General features: G+C 36.6%; 3 protein-coding genes across 4 annotated transcripts; 2 read left to right on the forward strand and 1 right to left on the reverse strand.

The window, feature by feature from the left end:
* The first annotated feature begins 5074 nt into the window (after nt 1–5074).
* Nucleotides 5075–18657, forward strand: LOC113229513 (acylphosphatase-2-like). 2 transcript variants are annotated; one of them, XM_026463134.1, is made up of 3 exons: nt 5075–5157; nt 13202–13311; nt 18189–18657. In XM_026463134.1, the coding sequence occupies exons 1-3, from the start codon at nt 5098–5100 to the stop codon at nt 18304–18306; spliced, it is 288 nt and encodes a 95-aa protein (XP_026318919.1). In that variant the 5' UTR covers nt 5075–5097; the 3' UTR covers nt 18307–18657. The 2 variants fall into 2 exon arrangements, with proteins under 2 accessions (XP_026318919.1, XP_026318918.1); XM_026463133.1 differs by lacking the exon at nt 5075–5157 and adding an exon at nt 10141–10283 and having other exon boundaries at nt 18189–18652.
* Nucleotides 7267–9811, reverse strand: LOC113229512 (succinate dehydrogenase cytochrome b560 subunit, mitochondrial-like). The gene is made up of 4 exons (XM_026463132.1): nt 9788–9811; nt 9656–9714; nt 9336–9571; nt 7267–7644 (listed from the first exon to the last, which is right to left on the reverse strand). Exons 2-4 carry the CDS (start codon nt 9676–9678, stop codon nt 7364–7366), a joined length of 540 nt encoding a protein of 179 aa, XP_026318917.1. The 5' UTR covers nt 9679–9714; nt 9788–9811; the 3' UTR covers nt 7267–7363.
* A 244-nt stretch (nt 18658–18901) lies between the features above and the next one.
* Nucleotides 18902–20585, forward strand: LOC113229732 (BTB/POZ domain-containing protein KCTD16). The gene is given in 4 exon segments (XM_026463414.1): nt 18902–18907; nt 19481–19531; nt 19533–19594; nt 19596–20585. Coding segments are annotated over 4 exon segments (840 nt in total). The 3' UTR covers nt 20317–20585.
* The last annotated feature ends 212 nt before the right edge of the window (nt 20586–20797 follow it).

The following is a 20797-nucleotide window of genomic DNA, read 5'->3' on the forward strand; positions in this document are numbered from 1 at the left end:
TCAGTTTGTAGTTTATGTCGACTGTATTTTGAATAAACATTTTTTTTGAAACCAATAAAACTTGTAGCTTACTAAAAATAGCAGTAGAGCTCCTTATGAAAGAGATTGTCCAGGGAAGTAGGTACCTGCTGCCACAGTTACTTTTTATTATCTGGTCACGTTACCTATTTCTGCCGCCAAGCAGTAATATGAGTTTTAGGTACTGTGTTCCGGTTTTGAAAGGTGAAATTACAGGCACATTGTCTTGTCAACTTGTGTCTCGATGTGACAGGCGAAGTGGCATTGCCCCTCAGATCTTTGCGATTTAAAGCCCTGGCGGCACTGCAACTTTTATGGAGAGGCATGTCGCTGCCACCAGGCGTGCGACTTGTTCGTTCCGTCTGTTGGTATCATAAAAAACTTGAAGAGGGCTAAATACATCGACGTCATTGAAAAAAGTCATGGTTCACTATAACCGGTTATCAGTCAATTAGCCACATTTTGAAACATTAAGCAGACTGATAACACCATAATTTGTTATAATTATTAATACAAAGATCGAACACTCAGAAAAAATTCTTTCGATCGGAATTTTTTTCTTAGTATTCGATCGTTTTATTAATAATTATAACAAACTAGTGGAGTAATTTCACAAAAATAATTAAATATCAATTCAATAAATTTAACACCTTAACTTTTAAACAAATGTGTGAGCGCCATATTAACTATGAAACTACGTCAGTTCACAGCGAATAATTTGAATTTCCCATAGCGAGGGTAGACACATTACCCTATTCCGTTTATCCCGAAGACTTTGTGTAAGTAACTATCCAACATGGGTCTAGCTATATGTCAAGCGATGTCAGTGTTCGCATTCAGTCGAGACATCCGCCCGAAGCTAAACTGTGAACAAGACGCGAGTGATGTCGCTTGCTTTAAGAGCGTGAGTATGAATAGATAGCTCCATAAGGTAGTTGAGGCTTTTTGACGCATCTTAATGTTAGAAATGTTTGTATTGAACACAATTACCGACACGTTTTATAGGAAAAATTTTATTTTTTATAATATGAAGTGATGGGTCGTACAAGTCGTGCACTATGGCGCTCACGCTCCGTCGTTCGTAAGTATAGTAATAGCACACCCCGGATACTCCATGCAACGGTCGAAAGTTATTTACCTACTACTACTACTACATACAACAAGGCGCTATCTGCACACGCTCAAATGTGTACGTGAAGTGGCAGGGTTACCAATCACGTTCCCGTATGTAGTCAGAGCGGCAACATAGCACAAATTCTAACGGGAATCTGTTATCTATAATTCTATTAATAAAATCCTAATAATTACACCTATACAATCAAATGCAGCTGAACGCCTCTAACGTCGTAAAATGAGTAAACTATCGCGCCATCTAGTTTAGTTAATTGGACACACTTTGGTGTATTCATTTTACTAACAAATGCAGCTAGGTCCCTAGCAAATTCAGTTCAAAAACCGATATTGGCGTCAAAAACAGCTACATGCCAACCAGTAAGAATCAAATACAGCTAAGAGTTACCGCCGTTGCCGCTAAGAGTTGCAGCCAGTCAATCAGAGTAAGATTTCGAAAAAACAGCATGGCCGCCGCCATACAATTCATGCGAATGTGTCGTCCAGTTTTTGGCATTATTCTTGTACTTCTATTGAATTACGTGACAATTCTATCATTACAATATGAATTTGGATAGCCGTGGAGGTCCCTGTAAGTAACAAGAGCAAGTGCGGGCAAGACTCGTAAAATAACAAGAAACCCTGAGAATTGGAAAGCTAATATTGCTAAGAAAAAAAGGTTAGTGATGTACCTACACGTTTTTAGTACCTAATACCAACTATTAGAATATTATGTTAGTATTTATTATTAGTGTTAGAATTAACATAATATTCTAATAGTTGGTATTAGGTGCAATAAAAAAGTACCGCATACACACATACAAAACACGCCTGTTTCCCATAGAAAACAAAGGTGCCATTTTTATAATCTGTTTTACCTACAATATTGCGCGATTGAGACAAGTGGTTTTTTTAGTTGTGGGGACTTTCTGCGTATTCATTTCATAAACGTCTGTAAAACGGGCAAAAATACAAGCATTCTTCAACCTACCACCGTTTCAACGGGAGCGCCCGAGACGCAGGCCAAAATAGACGTTGTTGAAAAATTGTTAGCAAAACATTTTGGATTAGAATGGCAAGAAAGAGAAGACTTACAATTTTACTTAGGTATTATTAGAGGACCAATTGTTGAAGGAAATCATGATTTAGAAGAAAATTTTTGTGAAGGAATGGTAGAAGAATTACCAGTCTTAAGAATATAATCAGGATATAAAACAGGAAGAAATAATAAATAAACAAAAAAAGCAGTTATTTTACTTAATTGAAAATTTATTAAAATTTGTAAATAAACAATATAATTGTTTTTACTTTATCACACCCCGGACACTCCATACAACGGTCGAAAAAAATAAACAAAATTTACCTACTACTACTACATACAGCAAGGCGCTATCTGCACACGCGCAAATGTGTGCGTGAAGTGGCAGGGTTACCCATCACTTTCTCGCACTATCGCGAATCTGTTATGTATGATTCTATTAATAGAATCCTAATCATTATTCATGTCTATTAGTTATTTATATCGATATATTATTAAATTTTTCATTAATTCACTAACTAGAGTAATATTGCAGATTTATTTCAAAAATATATTAAAAGCACTTAAAATGTTACATTTCGGACATGTACTTTTAAGTAAGGTCACCAAGTTATTTGAAATTGCTTGTCCAAGTTTAGTTAACAATTAGATATATTCACTACCTACGTAATATTTATCGGCAACACGAATAGAAAATTCGCGAAATCATTGATACAATAAATCTGAATTTTTTATGCGTACATGTATTATTACTCTGCAGAAAATTAATGAAGAAAACAATAACTGGATGAGTCTCAGACATACGTTATTTTTACTTACTTCGTTTCATCTTTCGGAAAATGATAATAAACAGCCGCACACAGCACAATTCACGACCATTATAAATAGTAACGTAAAATGATGTTTTATATTAACTTACAAGTTTCGTAATCAATAAATGAAAACTATATTCAAATATCAATGCCGTCTTCGCGCGAAAACGGCTCGCTGGCAGCCTTGTTGTCGTTCAGTCATTGTGACCAGCAATGTGCGGGGCGTGGTGTGGTATTTAAAACTAGGAAGGGGCGGTAAGTGTCCGTTCTCTTAGGGTCGTATTCTAGAACTCTACTCAATGCTCAAGTCAGGATTTGAGTATGGTGTAAAGCACTCGAAATCATACTCAAGTCCCTTCCATTAGGGTCGTATTTCCAGTGCTTGAGTTTCAATTGCAATCCTGACTTGAGCATTGAGTAGAGTTCTAGAATACGACCCTAAGGTTCGTATTCCAGAACTCTACTCAATACTCAAGTCAGGAATTGAGTATTGCAGTGAGCACTGAAAATCATACTCAAGTCTTTGCCATTAGAGTCGTATTTCCAGTGCTTGAAATCATACTAAAGTCTGCTCAAATCGTGACTTGAGCATTGAGTAGAATTCTGGGATACGACACTGAGTCTAATTCTCTGACTTTATCAAACGTATAAGAACATCACTAATCGGAAGAACTCAAAATGGTGCCTGTCAATATCAAACTCAGTTATATCCAGTTACTCCGAATCAAATACAGCCATGTCTGATAGTTGGAATGAAAGACAGCTGAATGCGTTTTTATTTTCACTCTGTACTCAAATATAGAGGGAGTTTTATTATTTTAAATTCAGATTATTATTAATATGCTCGTTCTTTATAAATCTGGTTTAAAATATAGAATATTATTGATACCTTGAAAAAGTTATCGATTTTTGTGGCTTCCTGAATATTTGACAAGACTTGGATTTAGCTACCTTTGATTTATAGGCCTCGACATGTGCAGTAGGTTGTTATATCAACATAATAATATGTTTTTCATTAATTTACTAACTAGAATAATCCTAAAGGTTTATGAAAAAAAAAGTAAACGCACTTGAAATGTTATATTTTGGACAGTCACTTTTAAAAGTCTAACTTTATCATTACTTGGTTAATAATTATTAAATATATTAATATTCATTACATATGGGTATTTATCGGCAATACAAATTGAAAATTTGAGAACCTTGCCTACTATATCACATCTCATTGTATTGATATAATAAATCTGTATTACATATTACTCTGCACTAAATAAATGAAGAAAACAATAACCGAATGAGTCTCAGACATAAGTTTTTTTACTTACCTCTCTTTATTCCGTTTGGATGATGGATAAACAGCCGTACAAAGCGCAACTCATGACCATTATAAATAGTAACGTACAACGATGTTATATATTAACGTACAAGTTTCGTAATGAATAAATGAAAACTATATTCGAGTCTTAGCGCGAAGACGGTTCGAAAACAGCCTTGTTGCCGTTCAGTCAATGTGACCTTCAATATGCGGGGCGTGGTGCGGTATCTAAAACTATGGAGGGGCGGAGTGTCCATTCTCGTTATTTTTTATTCCCTGCTTATAGCTCTTAAGACCATCATGTAATTCATAACATTGATAGCTCGCTCGAGCTTTTTTCCAACTACATTATAATTTTGTCGGTATTTGTTTACGTTTGAGTTATTGGAAACGTATTGTAATTACAATTTGCGAAAGTTTAAGTAATTTGCTTCCCGGAGTTTTAATTTATGTTTATTTTTATGTTTCATTACAATTGGTTTGTGTAAATATTGGACGAATTGTGATTGTGGCCTACTAGATTTGTGTTATGTTCAGATTATGTGTAAATAAACATTCTTAATTCGTAAACTTTATGTATACCTATATTCGATTTTCTATTGAAACTTTATTTTTACTGTTTTACAAATTGTTACGGTAAGGACAAAAAAACATGAAATCGATGCGAAAAAAGCGAAGTTTCATTTGGGATAATTTTAACCAGAAAGTAAACAGGCGAAATGTCCATACCTATTAATTACTTAGTAAAAAAAATATTGCGATGGAAATTTACTCAGCCCGCGTCAACCAACTTCCAGTACCTCATGTGCAGAGTTCGCAACCACCAACCTCCAAAGAATGAATATGGGCTGAGTTCGATGATTGTAAGTGCTAAGGTTTTGTGTGTCTTCTCTAACTATCTTTAAAAGCGTTCAATCGCACCAACACGGGATAGGTAAGATAGGTATTTTAGTTAACTAAAATACCTATCTTAAAATGCTCAATTCAAATACTTTTCACGCAGTGGAATGAAAAAATCTATGTTTATACCGACATACATTAAAAACTCGATCATTGATTGAATTTAATCCGGAGCGATTTACGTTTGGAGTTGTGAGACTCAATGTGAATTAAGCCGATACCGATAAGAGGAGTCGGATTCATTAAGAGGAGTCGGTACCCACAGCGGAGTCGGATTCGGTGATTTGGATCATCTATCGGACTCGGGATTACCCATGTCTAGAACTAAGTTCAAAGATGCTAATGTTTTTTTAATCGTTCCGTAGTCTACACACACCAATATTCCATCTCATCGACATAAGATTGACTAAAAATGATAAAATACTCATTTAAAGTACTTTTTATTTATTTTGTTGTATGTACATGTTTTCAGTGTGCGAAGAATTTGGAAGAATTATTTGCTTCTGGTTCACATTAAATTGTCTAGCGTCGATAAGGTAGAACATAATCTATTAAATATTTTTGCAAATTAGAAAGAACCCAAAATAAAAAAAAATTACTGACTCTAATCAAAAGGTAAACTGGCCCCTTTTTGTCCGACTTTAAAAAGGGAGAGGAGGTTCTCATTTCAACTGTATTTTGTGTGTGTATGTTATGCGATTATTCCGACATTTTTGTACCGATTTCGATTACTATTTTTTCCTTGGACAGCGGGTATTTCAGTAGTGGCACTATTCAAATTTAAAGAAAAATTTCGACCTCTAAGCGTGGCAAATTGGGGAATGAATCTAGTTTATTGCATTTCACTCATTTTCCGTTAACCGATTTCAATCAAACTTTACACATAGATGTAATTCCAATGAAAATAAAACGTCATGGTGACCTAGAGCTGATCTGATGATGGAAATGGCACGAAAATCAACACTGTACTACAGCAACTACCTTGTGTTTAAGCTCAAATGATTCTTTTTGTATTTGAGCTCAAATGATTTTATTTTAATCGATTGTTCTTTACAATCTTTGAGGCACTAACATTTCATCGATCGCTCCTTCAATTAACAGACACAAACGCCTAACGGATAAAGTTAAATGTCTAACCCTTATCACCGGATTTAGAGAGTAAATCATGGCGTGGTACCTACATTACGATACTGTATCAAACTGGTTCGCATATCTACACTTAGAAAAACTGTAAGAAAGTACTTCCTTCAACAGCGGCAGCGACAGAAATTCAACCTATAAACTTAATATATAACTTCGCTCGTTGATATCGTACGAAAAATAATATGAACCGATTTTGAGGATTCTTTTTTGTTGGAATAAGAGTAGGTACCTACGTATTGGTCCCATTTCGACGGCCTCCGTGATCGAGTGGCTTGCACACCGGTTTTCATAATGTCACCATCTCTGAGGTTCCGGGTTCGAACCCCCACCGGGTCAGTGTAGAAACTAATTTTTCTATATTGTTAAGGATTCTGGTTGTTTATGGTACCGTCGTTGTTCCCGATTTCCATATCACAAGTCCTTTAGCTACTTTGGGATCAGAGCTATGTATGTGATGTTGTCTAATATTTATTTATTTATTTAAATTAGAAGAAAATATTCCACCTCTATGGGTGGCAAACTAGGGCATGAATTCAGTTTCGCGCACTTTCCGGCAAACCGAATGTTAACTTTTAAGTTTCAGTTTGTGTGCATAATATAAGCAAAGTTTAAAATTAATTCTGTTTCTTTTAAATTATTTGTCTTTATTACAATAAGAATCGACTAAATGACAACTCTTTGTGCAATCAGATCTAAGCTGGGTGGTGTAATTCTTGAGATTTGGGAATGGTGCCGCTGAAATAAGCTTACTTATTCCAGCATGAACAGTAAAATACCCTTATGACTTTTAAAAAGCAGACTGACTAAATTACTACTTTTTACCAGAGTAATCAAATTTAAAAAATTCGACTACGGTCGCGCTGGAACAAGGAATGCCAATAAATGTTAAGTCCTCATACAAGTTCATTTACGAGTATGGTAAATTATTAGTGAAACAAAAAGCCCGATGTGAACAATTTATTACATCACTTACAAATTCAATAAATTAAATTAATACATAAAATAAGTACACATAAGCCTTTCTATTTATAAAGCTGCTATTGCTATGGTAATGAGAGTAGCCAGCCCAAGCATTGCATATCCCGTTGAGTAGACTTCTTTGAGTGTTAGGCCTCTAGCCGTATCCCAGTATAAATGTCTGATTCCATTAGCAAAATGGTATCCAAATGGTGCTGCAATGCAGAATTTGGCCAGAAAAAGTACTGCCGGAGAAACATTCTCTAAAAGAGCGATGTAGTGAGAAACATCATTTGGCAACACAAGGGCCCCAATTCCCAAGCCGAAGGTATATGCTGATAGTGCCATACCTACAAAGAATGATTTTTAATAAAAAAATGTTAAAGCAATGATTATAACATATAAATAATACTGCCTCCACAGTTGAACGGTACATCTGGGGTTAGTTCGGGAAATATTTGTTTGACCTATATTTATTTCTCTTGTGAGTTTTGGTGTAATTGGAGGTTGTCTATGTGTGTGTTCATGGCACCCGCAATACAGGGTTTCCCTAATCTGGGGCTATGAGTGTACTTTATTTATTTATTGACATAAAACCTTCTGAACAAGAACAATTTTATCTTATAACTGAGCTGACATTTATAGGCACATTATGATTACAATATTACAAAGCCCACTTAATAAACAAGAGTTGTGAATTTTACAGTTTTACAAATTTATAAACTTCTGGTAGTAATGTCATACATAGTACATAAATAATAAAACATAAGTACAAATAATGCATTAACTGCAAAGTAATAAGTGTCTATAGACATGATACATAAAATTTCTTCACTAGGTGTTCCAACTTTGAAATAGTCATAATATTATTGTAATAGAATCATGGCTGTAATACATATACAGGGTGTCCCAAAACTCAACGATAACCTGAGAACAGAATGTTGCCTAGTTTGTAACAACCCTGACAAAAAAAAATTTTAAAAATCGGAGTCATGTTTTTTTTAATGAAAAATGTTGAAAATGTACGACCTGTACATCATTTTTAAGTATAACAATTACCAATTTGGTAATTTTGCTGTTCTAGTTTTTATAACGGTTACCTAAATAGCCCAGCTAATGAACACAGTTCCAAAGAAAACTCGAATTGCTGAAGTTTCAGCACAAAAAAATAATGTATTTAATTTTTTCTCGAAATTTGTAGCAATGTTTTTTTCAAGGTTTTTTTTGACATCCCATACTGTAAAAAATATGTACCTAGACTACCATAGCAACTCCTTCCAAAAGTTGGCACAACCAATCAAGATTCTAAAATGGAACCTTCCACGTCATGCTTCTTGGAAAAAATTATCTTGGTTTTTCTAAAAAGAAGCCAATTTAAAAAGGTTACCTTTTCTAAGTAAAAATGACTTTCAGTGCCTCTAAAGTCAATTTAGGTTTCATATCCATGTAGTCGGAGTTAGACTGACTGGTAAAAATGGTAAGCATGATTGAGTGAGGTAAACTGTCTCAATATTCCACATTTCTCAACAGATATAGGAATTGAAATAAAAGTAATGAATAAATGATTATAATTTTAATGTGTTAAGTAATTATTAGTCTGTAGACTACAGCAAGAGCTCAAACTGTTTTCCACTGGCATCAATACATGCACGGCAACACCTTAAAAATGACCTTTTCACCAATCGTGCGTATTGTCGTAAATTTATCTGTTGTACAGCTTCCGTGATTCTTCATCATAATTTGGCAACGTTTGATAACTGTTTTGCTTAAACTTTTTCTATCAGACAACCCCTGTAAAAAACTCTAGGGGGTTCAAATGTGGAGAACGGGGTGCTTTAAAATTAAGTACTTAAAAATGGCGTACAGGTCGTACATTTTCAAGATTTTTTATTAAAATGCTTATATCGCAAAAAAACCATGACTCTGATTTTTTAAATATTTTTTTTTTGGGTTGTTACAAACTAGGCAACAGCCTGTTCTCAGGTTATCGTTGAGTTTTGGGAGACCCTGTACACATTTACATAAGGTATTGTGAACTTACCTGTAGCACGATGAGTAATTGACAAAGTACTCGTCATCTGGAACGCGTAAATAGAAAGATGTGGTGATAAAGGCCTTTTAAGACGCTCATTTTTATTATCATAATGTTCCTCTTTTGGCGGCTCGGCCTTTTGGATCGTTATTTTCGGCACTCCAGCGGCCGTTTGAGCGTACTGAGCTCTGCTCAGAATGCAAGGAATTCTACCAATAGTCGACAGCACCGATCTGCCACCCAATCTGCAACGTTTGATCCTTATTTACACTCTCTTTACCAACATTACACCTCACCTACCCAACACGATTACATAATAATAAACATACTTTCCGCCACAGAAGAGTGCCATAATTAAAACTATTATAGAAAAGGATGTCGTAAGTTTCTGCAACAAAATTAAACTCGTATTAACACTTATAATTGGTAATTTAACGCGAAAATAAACAAAACTTGCTCACTGATTCTGACGAACTTTTAGCTGACTGACAGTTGTCAAAAAGCAAAAAGCGTTTTGGTATTAGAAATTCTAAATTGAATAGCAGATTTTTTATTTTCCCTTAATAACAAATATGATATTCGTTCGTCACTTTGCAATAACGAAACGCAAACACTACGACTGCTTCATTTTCAGAGATTTTTCATTTTGCTAAACCGAGATAGCAACATAAACTACGTATTGCTCTATTTCGTTTCCAAAGATTAAAGCGCATTTGCTGCGATCGCCGAACATAAATTTAACTTGTCTGTGGACTAGATAAATAGGTAATATGCAATGCAAAAGGAAATAATTTCGAAACGTTATTGTAAAACCCGCGTTGTTTTTTAATGATTCGATTACTCATTCTGGCGACTGTTGCAAATATTGTAAGAATTCATACTCCGGCTGCAGCAATGTCGTTGGAAGCTGTGGATTTTGAAGTTTTCGGAACTGTACAAGGCGTATTCTTTCGAAAGGTATGCAGTAAGTATGCCCAAAGTAATTTTCTGCTTTCTATTTATGAACATATGTCACAGAGAAATAGAAGTATTCTTTGTTTCAAACTCAAACCAACTTATTTTCCAAATTGAGGTTATGTTTCTATAATAGGTGCATTTTTTTTTAAATAAGAATCCTGAGAATTTCGCACCAATGACGAAAATTATTCTCCACAATTAATTTTTTCTCTCATAAAATCATGAGTAGTAAAAAGTTATTGTTCCAATATAATTTATAGAATAATAAAGTGACAAAACTAAAAAGGAACTTGAATATGGGTGCACTGTGTACCAAACATAAATGTCCCCCTGGACATGTACTGGTCTCCGTTGAAGCTCCCATAGATACATTTGATTTTGAAGTTTTGTTCTTCAAAAGAGATAAAATTAACTTTCTTAAGGTAATGACTTAATCTCAAAACCTTATTACTGATTTTGAAACTTCACTAAATTATGAAGTAAAGACTAATAACAAAAATCAAGATGATTATTATTGATTTATTTATATTGAATTTCACAATGTTTTACCACTGTGAAATTCATATATTTTATGTGAAACAACTTCACTACTTTGTTATTATAAAAATTGAACGAAAAGAAAACCTCCTTCCTTCCTTCCACCTGACAGTTGATAAAACTCTCACAAGGTGTAATTTACAGATTTTTGAAACTGAAAAATCCAAAACAAAGATACAGAAAATTTTCATTGACCTATTGATTCGAGCTGTAGCTCAGTTGGCAGGTTGATGCTACAGTACAGTGTGGTTGCCGGTTCATGTCCTGTCAGGTCGAAGGAATTTTTCTGTGTGTTCTATCTTCATGTTTAATAATCAAGATTATTTTTATTAAAAGTTAATGTTTCCACAATGCATAAAGCAATATGACAATGTGGACATGGTTGGTATATGGTCTCCTTAAAGATGTCTGTTTCAGTCTGGCTTAAAATATGTCTATTTTAATTGTTTGGGAAATACAGAACAAATAAAAATAATGTGTAAATCTTTCTTTACCTTAGCTGTTCACATGACAAAATATGAAAACCAAATACTTCATACATAAACATAAACAATGATCACAGCTTTGCCAACATATTGTAGTGCACTAGAATAGAATATATGTTTATTTGCTAGAATATGGTAATTACATAGGTCTTAAGTAAAATTAGGTATGATGTGTAAATATTAATGGGATTTAATGTTTAGTCTCTAGAGTTTCAAATTAATATAATGATAATAATGTAATTCTTTATTACTATGGAAGCAATGTATCAAAATACACATTGTGAAGCAGTTATTCTTATAAATTATGACAAATGTTAATGGGATTTAATGTTTAGTCTCTATAGTTTCAAATTAATATAATGATAATAATGTAATTCTTTATTACTATGGAAGCAATGTGTCAAAATACACATTGTGAAGCAGTTATCCTTATAAATTATGACAGTGAGGTTGGTAGTAAAGATACATAATTTTTGCACTAGTTTGCCATTGAATGACTTCACCTCGTGTTTTAAAATATTGATGATGAAAGTTGACAAATACGCAAATATCCCTAATGTACACGCATGGCAAAGGCGAAACGTTTAGCCTTTTGAACAGCAGTTTGCAACTGTCATCGAATCACGCACCTCAAATCGCTTGAAAACTCTTCATCTGGACCCTGAAAGCACTTTCTATGACTACTGAGTTGCCCCACAGTACAAGACCGTAGCTGAGTACGGACGAAATATAGCCGTGATAGGCCTACAATGCAGCTTGTAGAGGGACTGTTTGCCTTAGTCTTCGTAGAGCGTAGACAAATCTATTTAACTTCATGCAAATCTGTTTGATCTGTTCCTTCCAGTTAAGGTTCTTGTCGATTATTAACTCAAGAAAATTAAATGTGTCAAGTTCATCTACAATATCAATGTTGTAATGGTTGAGTTATAAGATCTAAATGTTATAGCTTTAGTTTTACTTATATTAATATTCAAGTCATTGATGTCCATCCAACTTATTACGTCTTTCAGAGCTTTATTTATATCAGTGTTAAAAGTCGTTTTAGCATTTTATTATAAGGGTTGTATTGTCCGCAAACTGTATACAATTATCATATAACCAAACCAATAGCATGTGGGAAATCGTTGATGTAGAGTAGGACTATACCAAAAGGACTTTATTTCCTTTGGAACTTTGTCACCTACTATAAAGCTGCTTACAGATTGACTGCATGTTTGCCTTAATGCGTAAAATCTAATCAACTTCATGCAGCCGAGACCCGACTGCATGAGTTGCTAAGCATAAGCCCGAATGCATAAGTTGATAAGACTTCACGCATTAACTGCATGCAATCAATATCGGCAGCATGAGTCGGTTAACAACTTCATACAAAAGAAGTTTCGGATAACGACTTCACACATTATCGACATGTAGTTGAAACCGACTTCATGCAGCCGAGACTATCTGCATGCCGGAGTCTTTATCAACTTCATGCAGTAAGGTCTCGGCTGCAGTTAGCAGCGTTATAGTAGGTGACAACTGGAATGCCAAGAACACCTACTGGAGCTCCAGACTCCCTGTCACGACAGAAAAACAACTAAAAGAAATTCCCTGTGCTATGAATACCAGAGCACCAGAATTCACTCTGGGGCACGTTCCAGAACACCCAGACTAGCACCAATTTAGAAAAGTTTTTTCCCAATTTGGTTCCGAACCCGGGACCTCCTAGAAACCGTTGGACTACCGAGGTCGCCAATGCTTCGTGCGTAGGTTTTGAGGCCCATATCACAAATAGTATACTATCCCTGAGGTGGCCTGCACGCCTTGTACGATTGAACACACTAGTTTCCTCAACTTCATGTCCAGTTAAGGCATATTTTATTAACTTTTTTTTTTATAAATGTTGCTTTATTGTAGTACACAAAGGAGCAAGCTGACAAGCTCGGTGTGCGAGGGTGGTGCAAGAACACTAGACAAGGAACCGTAGTCGGACACATGCAGGGGCCTCCGCAAAAGGTGCACCAAATGTAAGTTTCTTCAGTTCTGGTTTGAGTTAAATTATTACCTTTTTTACAAAGTTTTCAGTTTGAAGTTGTGTGTTCTAGATAAAAAGCATAGTATAATAAAACAGGTATGGTAACTCCAAACAAACGTAGCAGCGCGCTTGTTTGTGTGCGCGCCCGCCGCGGGCCGTGTACGGACTCACAGATTCGCATTGCATAGCGCTGATCGTCTCACTTGCCTTTCATTATTATGCAAATGTGAGCGTCAAAACACGGCGCGAGGCCGGTGTGCATTATACTCAAAAGTGTCTTTATTATCAATACCACTGCGCTCAGCTTTCCAGTGTAGTTGAGGTACTGAGTGTTAAGAAATACAATCCTTATATGCTTCGGATGTTTGTAATGTGGAAGGTTCACTACAGTTTGACTTAATAATCTCTTATATGAATGAATTTATTGAAAATTAATTTTTCTGCAAGTCGGCTGCACCCGAAATATTAATAATTGATGTCAGTGGCGCATTTTAGCAAAATTACCAATTATGGTATCGAGTACCATGATATCAAGAACGAAATGTCCCGTCTTATCCCTAACAGTTGCAGTGCCACTCAGAGCTTTAAATCGCAAAGATCTGAGGGCCACTGGCAATATGCCCGTCACCCTAAGACATATACGTAGGACGCACTATAAATTTCCGGAATGAACAAGAAAAAAATATATAGTATTTTTTGGTCAGAAATTGTCAGAAACGGATTTATTGTTTCTCAAAATATTCTCCGTTAGCGTTAATGCCTTTTTCATACGAATGAACCAATTTTGAAAACATTTATGCGACTCCTCCGTGACAATCTCTGAAATATATTTTTCATACTCTTCGACAGCCCCTTCAGGTGATGAAAATCGTTGACCGTGTAACTGGTTCTTAATTTTTAGAAATAAATAAAAGTCACAAGATGCCAGGTCGGGACTGTACGCGGGATGGCTCATAAGGTCAACGTTGTTCACCTTCAAAAATTCATTTGTCTGTCTGGCCGTGTGAGAACTGGCATTATCGTGGTGCAAGATGTTACGGCGTTTACGGTTATATTTACGGAGTTTGTCAATAACTTCCGGCAAACAAATGGTCGTGTACCAATCACTAATCACGGTACAACGATTCTCCAAAGCAACAGTAGCTACGTGTCCAGTTTTATTAAAAAAAGAAGCAATCATCTCATCACATCACTTTGCACGCGCGCCACTTTGGTTGGTTTCATCTCGAAAGACGCACACGATTTGCACATTGCTGCTTTGTTTTGGGATCATAACTATAAATCCCTGTTTCGTCTTTTCTTCGTTACTATGTACCACACCAAATTTGACGCCCCTTCGTTGAATCTGAAAAGCATAGCACTGCACCAAGTGACGCGACCCGTTTTTGAGCCTCAGTCACATTGTGTGGGATCCACCGAAAGCACAGCTTTTTCATACCTAAATGTTTGTGTAGTATTTATTGTATTTGACTCATGCCTATGCCTAAAGATGCCCGAATCTCATGATATGTCACATGCCGGTTTGTTTTGATCATACGGCGCACAGCATCGATGTTTATGTTGTTCACAGCAGTGGACGGGATTCACACCACCGCATTTGAATTCTGCAAACCAGCTATAAATAGTCGTCGAAAAGAAGCCGAGCGAAGCTCCGCTGAGCTGTTATATTACACTTAAAGTCGTAGAAAATCATACTACGAAAATTTTCACGAGATAAATCCATGGTGATGTAGACAACCAATTTCTAAATTGACGCCACAATGTAAAAATAAGTGGCAGTCAGATGAAACAAACTGTATTCTACAGCCAAAGAATTCCATTTTCAAATGTTGTAATTACTTTTTAAATATTGTTTATGTAGTGTAAGTGACCAGTTCCGGAAACTTATAGTGAGCCCTATGTATAACAAGTTCCATGTGCCTGTAGTTTCACCGGCACCCACCTAACCCAGTAATGCTCTAAATCGGAACGCAGTAATGCTCACATTACTGCTTGGCGGCAGAAATAGGTATGGTGTTGTATTGACAGTACCCCGGACGACCTCTTTCACAAAGAGCTCTACTGCTACTAAAGTTACGTAGCTTGTGTAGCACTGTCAATTGTGACGGCATCACTATTGCCCGTTCTTTTTACCTCTGGTTTCTGAAAGCTATTTCGCAACTAATTTGAATTCAATTTTACATTTCGCACCTGCAATAATAACTTGGCTAAATCGAAAAATATGTTTGGCAAACTGGCAACTTCCTATACGACGTGATTTTTCTATTACGTCATTTTTCCCAAAAAAATATCAATTTCGTGTCTTTGCTGTTGAATTATGTCAATTGTCAAACACAGATAAAAAAATATTTTATATTTTCGGTCATTATCGGACTAGCGTTCACAACGAATTTCCGTGGCAAATTTTATTATTTAAATTTCAAGTATATTATCGTGTAATTAATAAATGATATTTCACGATATAATATTCGGAATATCAAATAATGCATTGCATGATGAAAAATCGAATACTTAAATAACAAAAATTGGCACGGAAATTGGGCAGTGAACACTAGTCCGAGAATGACCGTTTTATTCATTGACTTACAATTATATGGACGTCGGGTCCGCGCTAAAAAGTGTCCGCACTTGTAAGGCGCTAAAATCGTATACAGAGCGCGACACTCCGCTTTAGTCTTCATTTGTTCTACGGACAGCGCGATACTGCGATGACATAACAATTTAAATTTCGAATAGGTTGACTTGGGACATTTTTTTCGTGGTTTTTGTATTAGACCCATCGTCCATTTATTTGTAAGTCAATGGTTTTATTATATTTTTATTCTTGTTATTCTAATTGTGTTTGTCTTAATTTTCGAAAGCGTGCTAAATTTAGTCCTTGATTAGACACGATTTCAAATTACGAGTAACAACTAGCATAGACAAACGTAGCAAAATAATATTTAATAATTATTATTGTTATACATGAAAATTGCATCCAAATATAAAATAATTATATAATTTAGTATCATTTAAAGTAACAGTAAAAAAGAAATAATCTGGGTTATAGCACTTTTGCTCTGATAACCTCAATTATTTATTACTTTGCATTGTTACGCACACAAAGTTACCGGCTAAAGAATTCTCACTAATATTCACACGCTTATGTTGACGACATTGGGTCGCGGTGGGTCCAGTTTAGTAAATTAATTTTTCTAAATTAATTCTGGTCTGGGTGTTCTAGGTAGAGCCCCGGAGTGAGATACTCATAGTACAAGGAATTCCAATGGAATTCAAATTTGAGACCAGGTAATTGATGTGGTTGCCTGGAACATTATTATTATTAGATTGTATGTTTTTTACTCTATGTCGCAAAACTCCTGTACATAGTTTATTCACAATATTAGCTGATAGAATGCCTTTTGTCCCAAACACAAGTAGATTTGCGGGTAAAACCTAGTATCACCATTCAACCAAATCTCATAATGCCTTATGGATTTCATATTGACGTGCATGTGTGGAGAACGTAATATTCGTGCTATCATTTTTTTGTCCTTGGACTTCTTCAAAGTCTTTAAAGTACAAAACTCTACTGCTCAATCACTATCGATTCTACAGAGTGTAAAAAGAGGTATCGCGCAATCTTTCTTGCTAATGGGGATTTTTAGTAGCTGTGGAGCTCCTTATGAAAGAGCTCGTCAAGGGAAGAACTGCCACCTTACATATTTCTACCGCCAAGCAGTAATAGTTCGGGTTGTGAAGGGTAAGGGTGCTGGTGAAATTACAGGCACATGAGACTTGTCAACTTATGTCCCAGGGCGACAGGCGCAGTGACGGTGCCCCCAAATCTTTATGATCTAAAGCTCTGAGTAACACTGCAACTGTTATGGGCAGGCGTGTGGCTTACTACCAGGCGCACGACTTGTTTGTCCCGTCACTTAATTATTATACAAAAAAACTTTCTTTGAATTATAAGTTTAAGGCTTGTTCCCTTTTGCCCCTACCGTCATGCATTACCAGTGCATGAAAATGGAGAATTTTGGTACCCATTCAACAATATTATTGACTAAATCAATTTGCCTGAGACGAGCACGTATTTCTTTAGGAAAACGCGACTCGAGCAAGACCTTTGCCTTAACATACGTAGATTATGTATATATTTTATTATTATAGTGGTGCAATCGGGAAAAAATATTTTCTGCTAATAAGACGAAATATTTATAAGTATCAGGGGGTGAGGAGTTACCAAAAATAATAGAAGCTTTAATGGGCTTATGTTATTACAGCGTAGTTGTCAGAAACAATATTGTTTGTCTAACTCTACACAGTAACCTGCCACCTTACCTATTTCTGCCGCCAAGCAGTTATGTCAGCATTACTGTGTTCCGGTTTTGAAGGGTAAGGGTGCTGGTGAAATTACAGGCACATGGGACTTGTCAACTTATGTCTCAAGGTGACGAACCTGGTAGTGCCCTTCAGATCTTTGCAATTTAAAGCTCTGAGTGATACTGAAACTGTTACGAACAGGCATGTAGCTTACCATCAGGCGCACGACTTGTTCGTCCCGTTACTTGATGTTATAAAAAAAACTACATGCATATTTAACTAGTACGATGGAGCACGTGTGAGTGGCCGACAAATAATACCTTTCTAAATAATACTAACTTTATTGTTATTTTCACGCTTAGAATGGGTCATTACTCGCCTGCCCCAAAATATTTCAGAATGCGTGGTCTGTTCCAAAATGTGTATGACGCAGTGTTAATTGCTTGGTTGTGTGTGTATGTGCGGAAATTGAGAATGAAATCTCCGAAACGGTGAACAAAGGCGAGTTACAACGTCTGACGATTCTTCACCACATGTAGTCAGATGGCCTATGTTTCATTTCAGGGTGATCTGGCTCAGATCAACGGGCAGTCCAAACAGTATTATCGATAGAGTGATCTACAGGAATGGAAGTGAAATCGCCGAGTACACTTTCGAAGGTTTCGAAATTAGGAAATCTTGATATCCAGGAATCTCGAGAAAATATTGTTCCTGTGAGAGAAATCGGAATCTTGAAAATCCTATGTGGTATTAAACAGTATGTTACGACAATATAATTATTGCTATAGTTTTGATATGTTATTAAGTAAGTGTTTATTTATCTCAAAGTTTTAGAAATACGTATCCTACCTGCTATAATTCTAGCAATAAGTCCTTTTATAATATCTGAAACCTTGTTGATAATTGTAAATGGTTCGAGATTTATTATAATCATTTCACGTCTAATTTATACCAATAAAGGATTTACAAATCCGGAATATTTGCATATTTATGTTATTTATTATTTTAAAAATATACGGTGAACATGAAATTCCTATTTTTATTCATGAATTAACGATTAATTAAGCGAGAAAAGGCCTAACAAAAGTTGTGTTCATAAAATTTTAATTACATTTTGCCTTCGTCATCCACGGCGTCGTGCCACCAACGCGAAAACAAAAAGCTTATTTCCCGAGGCTGTAATAAAAGGGGTCTCCTCATTACACGTATAATGAGTCAAAATTGTCGCGTTAATGATTATTATGATTATTTAATATTTGAAGAAATGTTGCGCGGTGATGACGGTAAACGCTGGACAATTAAGACTCCAAGCGAGTTTGTCGCCGCTCATAAACAAATTGTTCTTGAAAACTAAGTTCAGCATTTTACACTTTCGTGCGTTTGCCACAATAGTTAGCTCTGTATCCAGGCCAGTCAAAATCTGTAAAATTTTACAACATCAACCTGATGTGCTTTATACGTCTTTGGTTAACCTTAATCCTCGGCGTGTGTGTCCGCTACAGCTTAGACAAACTTTTTCATGCGTGTTAACGTGTCGAGTTTCTAACTTTGGAGAGGAATAATTAAAAAGTTTTAAATTAATCCTTTGGAGACCACGCACATAACAATGTAAAATTTACGAAGTTTCTCAACAGAATAAATAAACAACTTTGTTTAGATTTCTATAAAAAGCCTTTGGAGTTTATGTGCATCACACTATAATAACGTGTGCGCCTATATATACGCCGCAAACGCCGGAAACCACTGAAATGTTAGAACATTCTTCCGATTATCAAGAAATAATAAACCATCTGTTAGCTAACAATAGACGTTGACCTTGAAGGCTTTTACGGAGGAGTTTTCGCTCAGAAGGGTAGGAAATAATTACGTTCAAGTCAGTAACCCGGGCGTGCGTTATTGATGGGTCGCGCGGCGCCGAGACGCGCGGTAAGTGGGTCAGGGGGGGCGGAGGCGCGCAGCCGCCGCGGCACTGCGCCCTCAGCCCCCAACCATGGCGGACGCGCCGCCCGACGTGCTCGAGCTCAACGTGGGCGGCGTGCACTACGCTACCACGCGCGAAACGCTTCTGCGCGAACCCGACTCACTACCCGCGCAAGCCATCGCCAACGCCGAACATCCGCGCGACGCCCGCGGCCGCTTCTTCTTCGACCGCGACGGCGTCCTCTTCCGGTACGTGCTTGACTACCTTCGTGACGGCGGACTGGTGCTGCCCGAGTGCTTCAGGGAACACAAGAGACTCGCGCGGGAAGCCAAACATTACCGGCTGCCGGGTCTCGAGAACGCCGTCAAGGAATCTGATCCTCGTCCGCCGAATCGCGAGAAAGGATGCATCACTGTCGGTTACAGAGGTAGCTTTGCTTTTGGCCGTGATGGCCTCGCAGATGTTAAGTTCCGCAAGTTGTCGCGAATTTTGGTATGCGGCAAGGTGACGTTGTGTAGAGACGTGTTTGGGGAAACGCTGAACGAGTCCCGAGATCCCGACCACGGATTGGCGGACCGGTACACGTCCCGATTCTTCCTGAAGCACTCGTTCATCGAGCAAGCGTTCGACATGCTGCAAGAAAATGGGTTCAAATTGACTGCGAGCTGCGGCAGCGGCACCGCCGGCGGAGCGACCGACCTCAAGCCAGGAGTGGATTCTGAGGAGAACCGCTGGAACCATTACAACGAATTTGTGTTCGTGCGAGAATAAGTTGGGAAATAGTGGCAATGGATCAGCTGGAACAACTGACAGATGCGCAGTACCTGCGGCGAAGCTATCTAAAAGGAACTTTTCACGTGCAGGTAATGACAACATTCGTGCGATTCGAGTGGGGCTGAGAGAATTAAATTAATATCCCTTTTTTCACGAACTCTACTTTTCAAATATATTATGTAGATATAAAAATTCCAGATCAAGTTTGGATTTATGTGATCCCTCGTTAAGGATTCGTTAGAAGTGAAGTAAAGTATATATTTTATGTAGATAAAATAAATAAATCAAAACTTTAATAATAATACTCAATGTAACAATAGGTAGTATTAAATGTAAAAATATAAAGTACAGTAGGTAATAAAAGTTATCTCCTTTTAGGACTATCTTATGTACTCTATTTATAATTCGAATGTATTTTCCTAATTATTTTATACTTACTTTGTAATATTATATATATCTTACACTGTATAAAATATTT

This window comes from Hyposmocoma kahamanoa, unplaced genomic scaffold (assembly GCF_003589595.1).
Source record: "Hyposmocoma kahamanoa isolate Upper Pololo Valley unplaced genomic scaffold, ASM358959v1 62, whole genome shotgun sequence".
Lineage (NCBI taxonomy): Eukaryota > Metazoa > Arthropoda > Insecta > Lepidoptera > Cosmopterigidae > Hyposmocoma > Hyposmocoma kahamanoa.

Bases quoted from the DNA above. Each gene is read 5' to 3' on its own strand.
- LOC113229512 (XM_026463132.1), bottom strand. From the start codon at position 9,678: ATGGCACTCTTCTGTGGCGGAAA. The intron at 9,572-9,655 runs GTATGTTTATTA...CAAACGTTGCAG, and splicing joins GCACTCTTCTGTGGCGGAAA to ATTGGGTGGCAGATCGGTGC. The intron at 7,645-9,335 runs GTAAGTTCACAA...CATTCTTTGTAG, and splicing joins AATTACTCATCGTGCTACAG to GTATGGCACTATCAGCATAT.
- LOC113229513 (XM_026463133.1), top strand. From the start codon at position 10,155: ATGATTCGATTACTCATTCTGGCGACTGTTGCAAATATTGTAAGAATT. The intron at 10,284-13,201 runs GTATGCAGTAAG...GCTTTATTGTAG, and splicing joins AAGGCGTATTCTTTCGAAAG to TACACAAAGGAGCAAGCTGA. The intron at 13,312-18,188 runs GTAAGTTTCTTC...GTTTCATTTCAG, and splicing joins CCGCAAAAGGTGCACCAAAT to GGTGATCTGGCTCAGATCAA.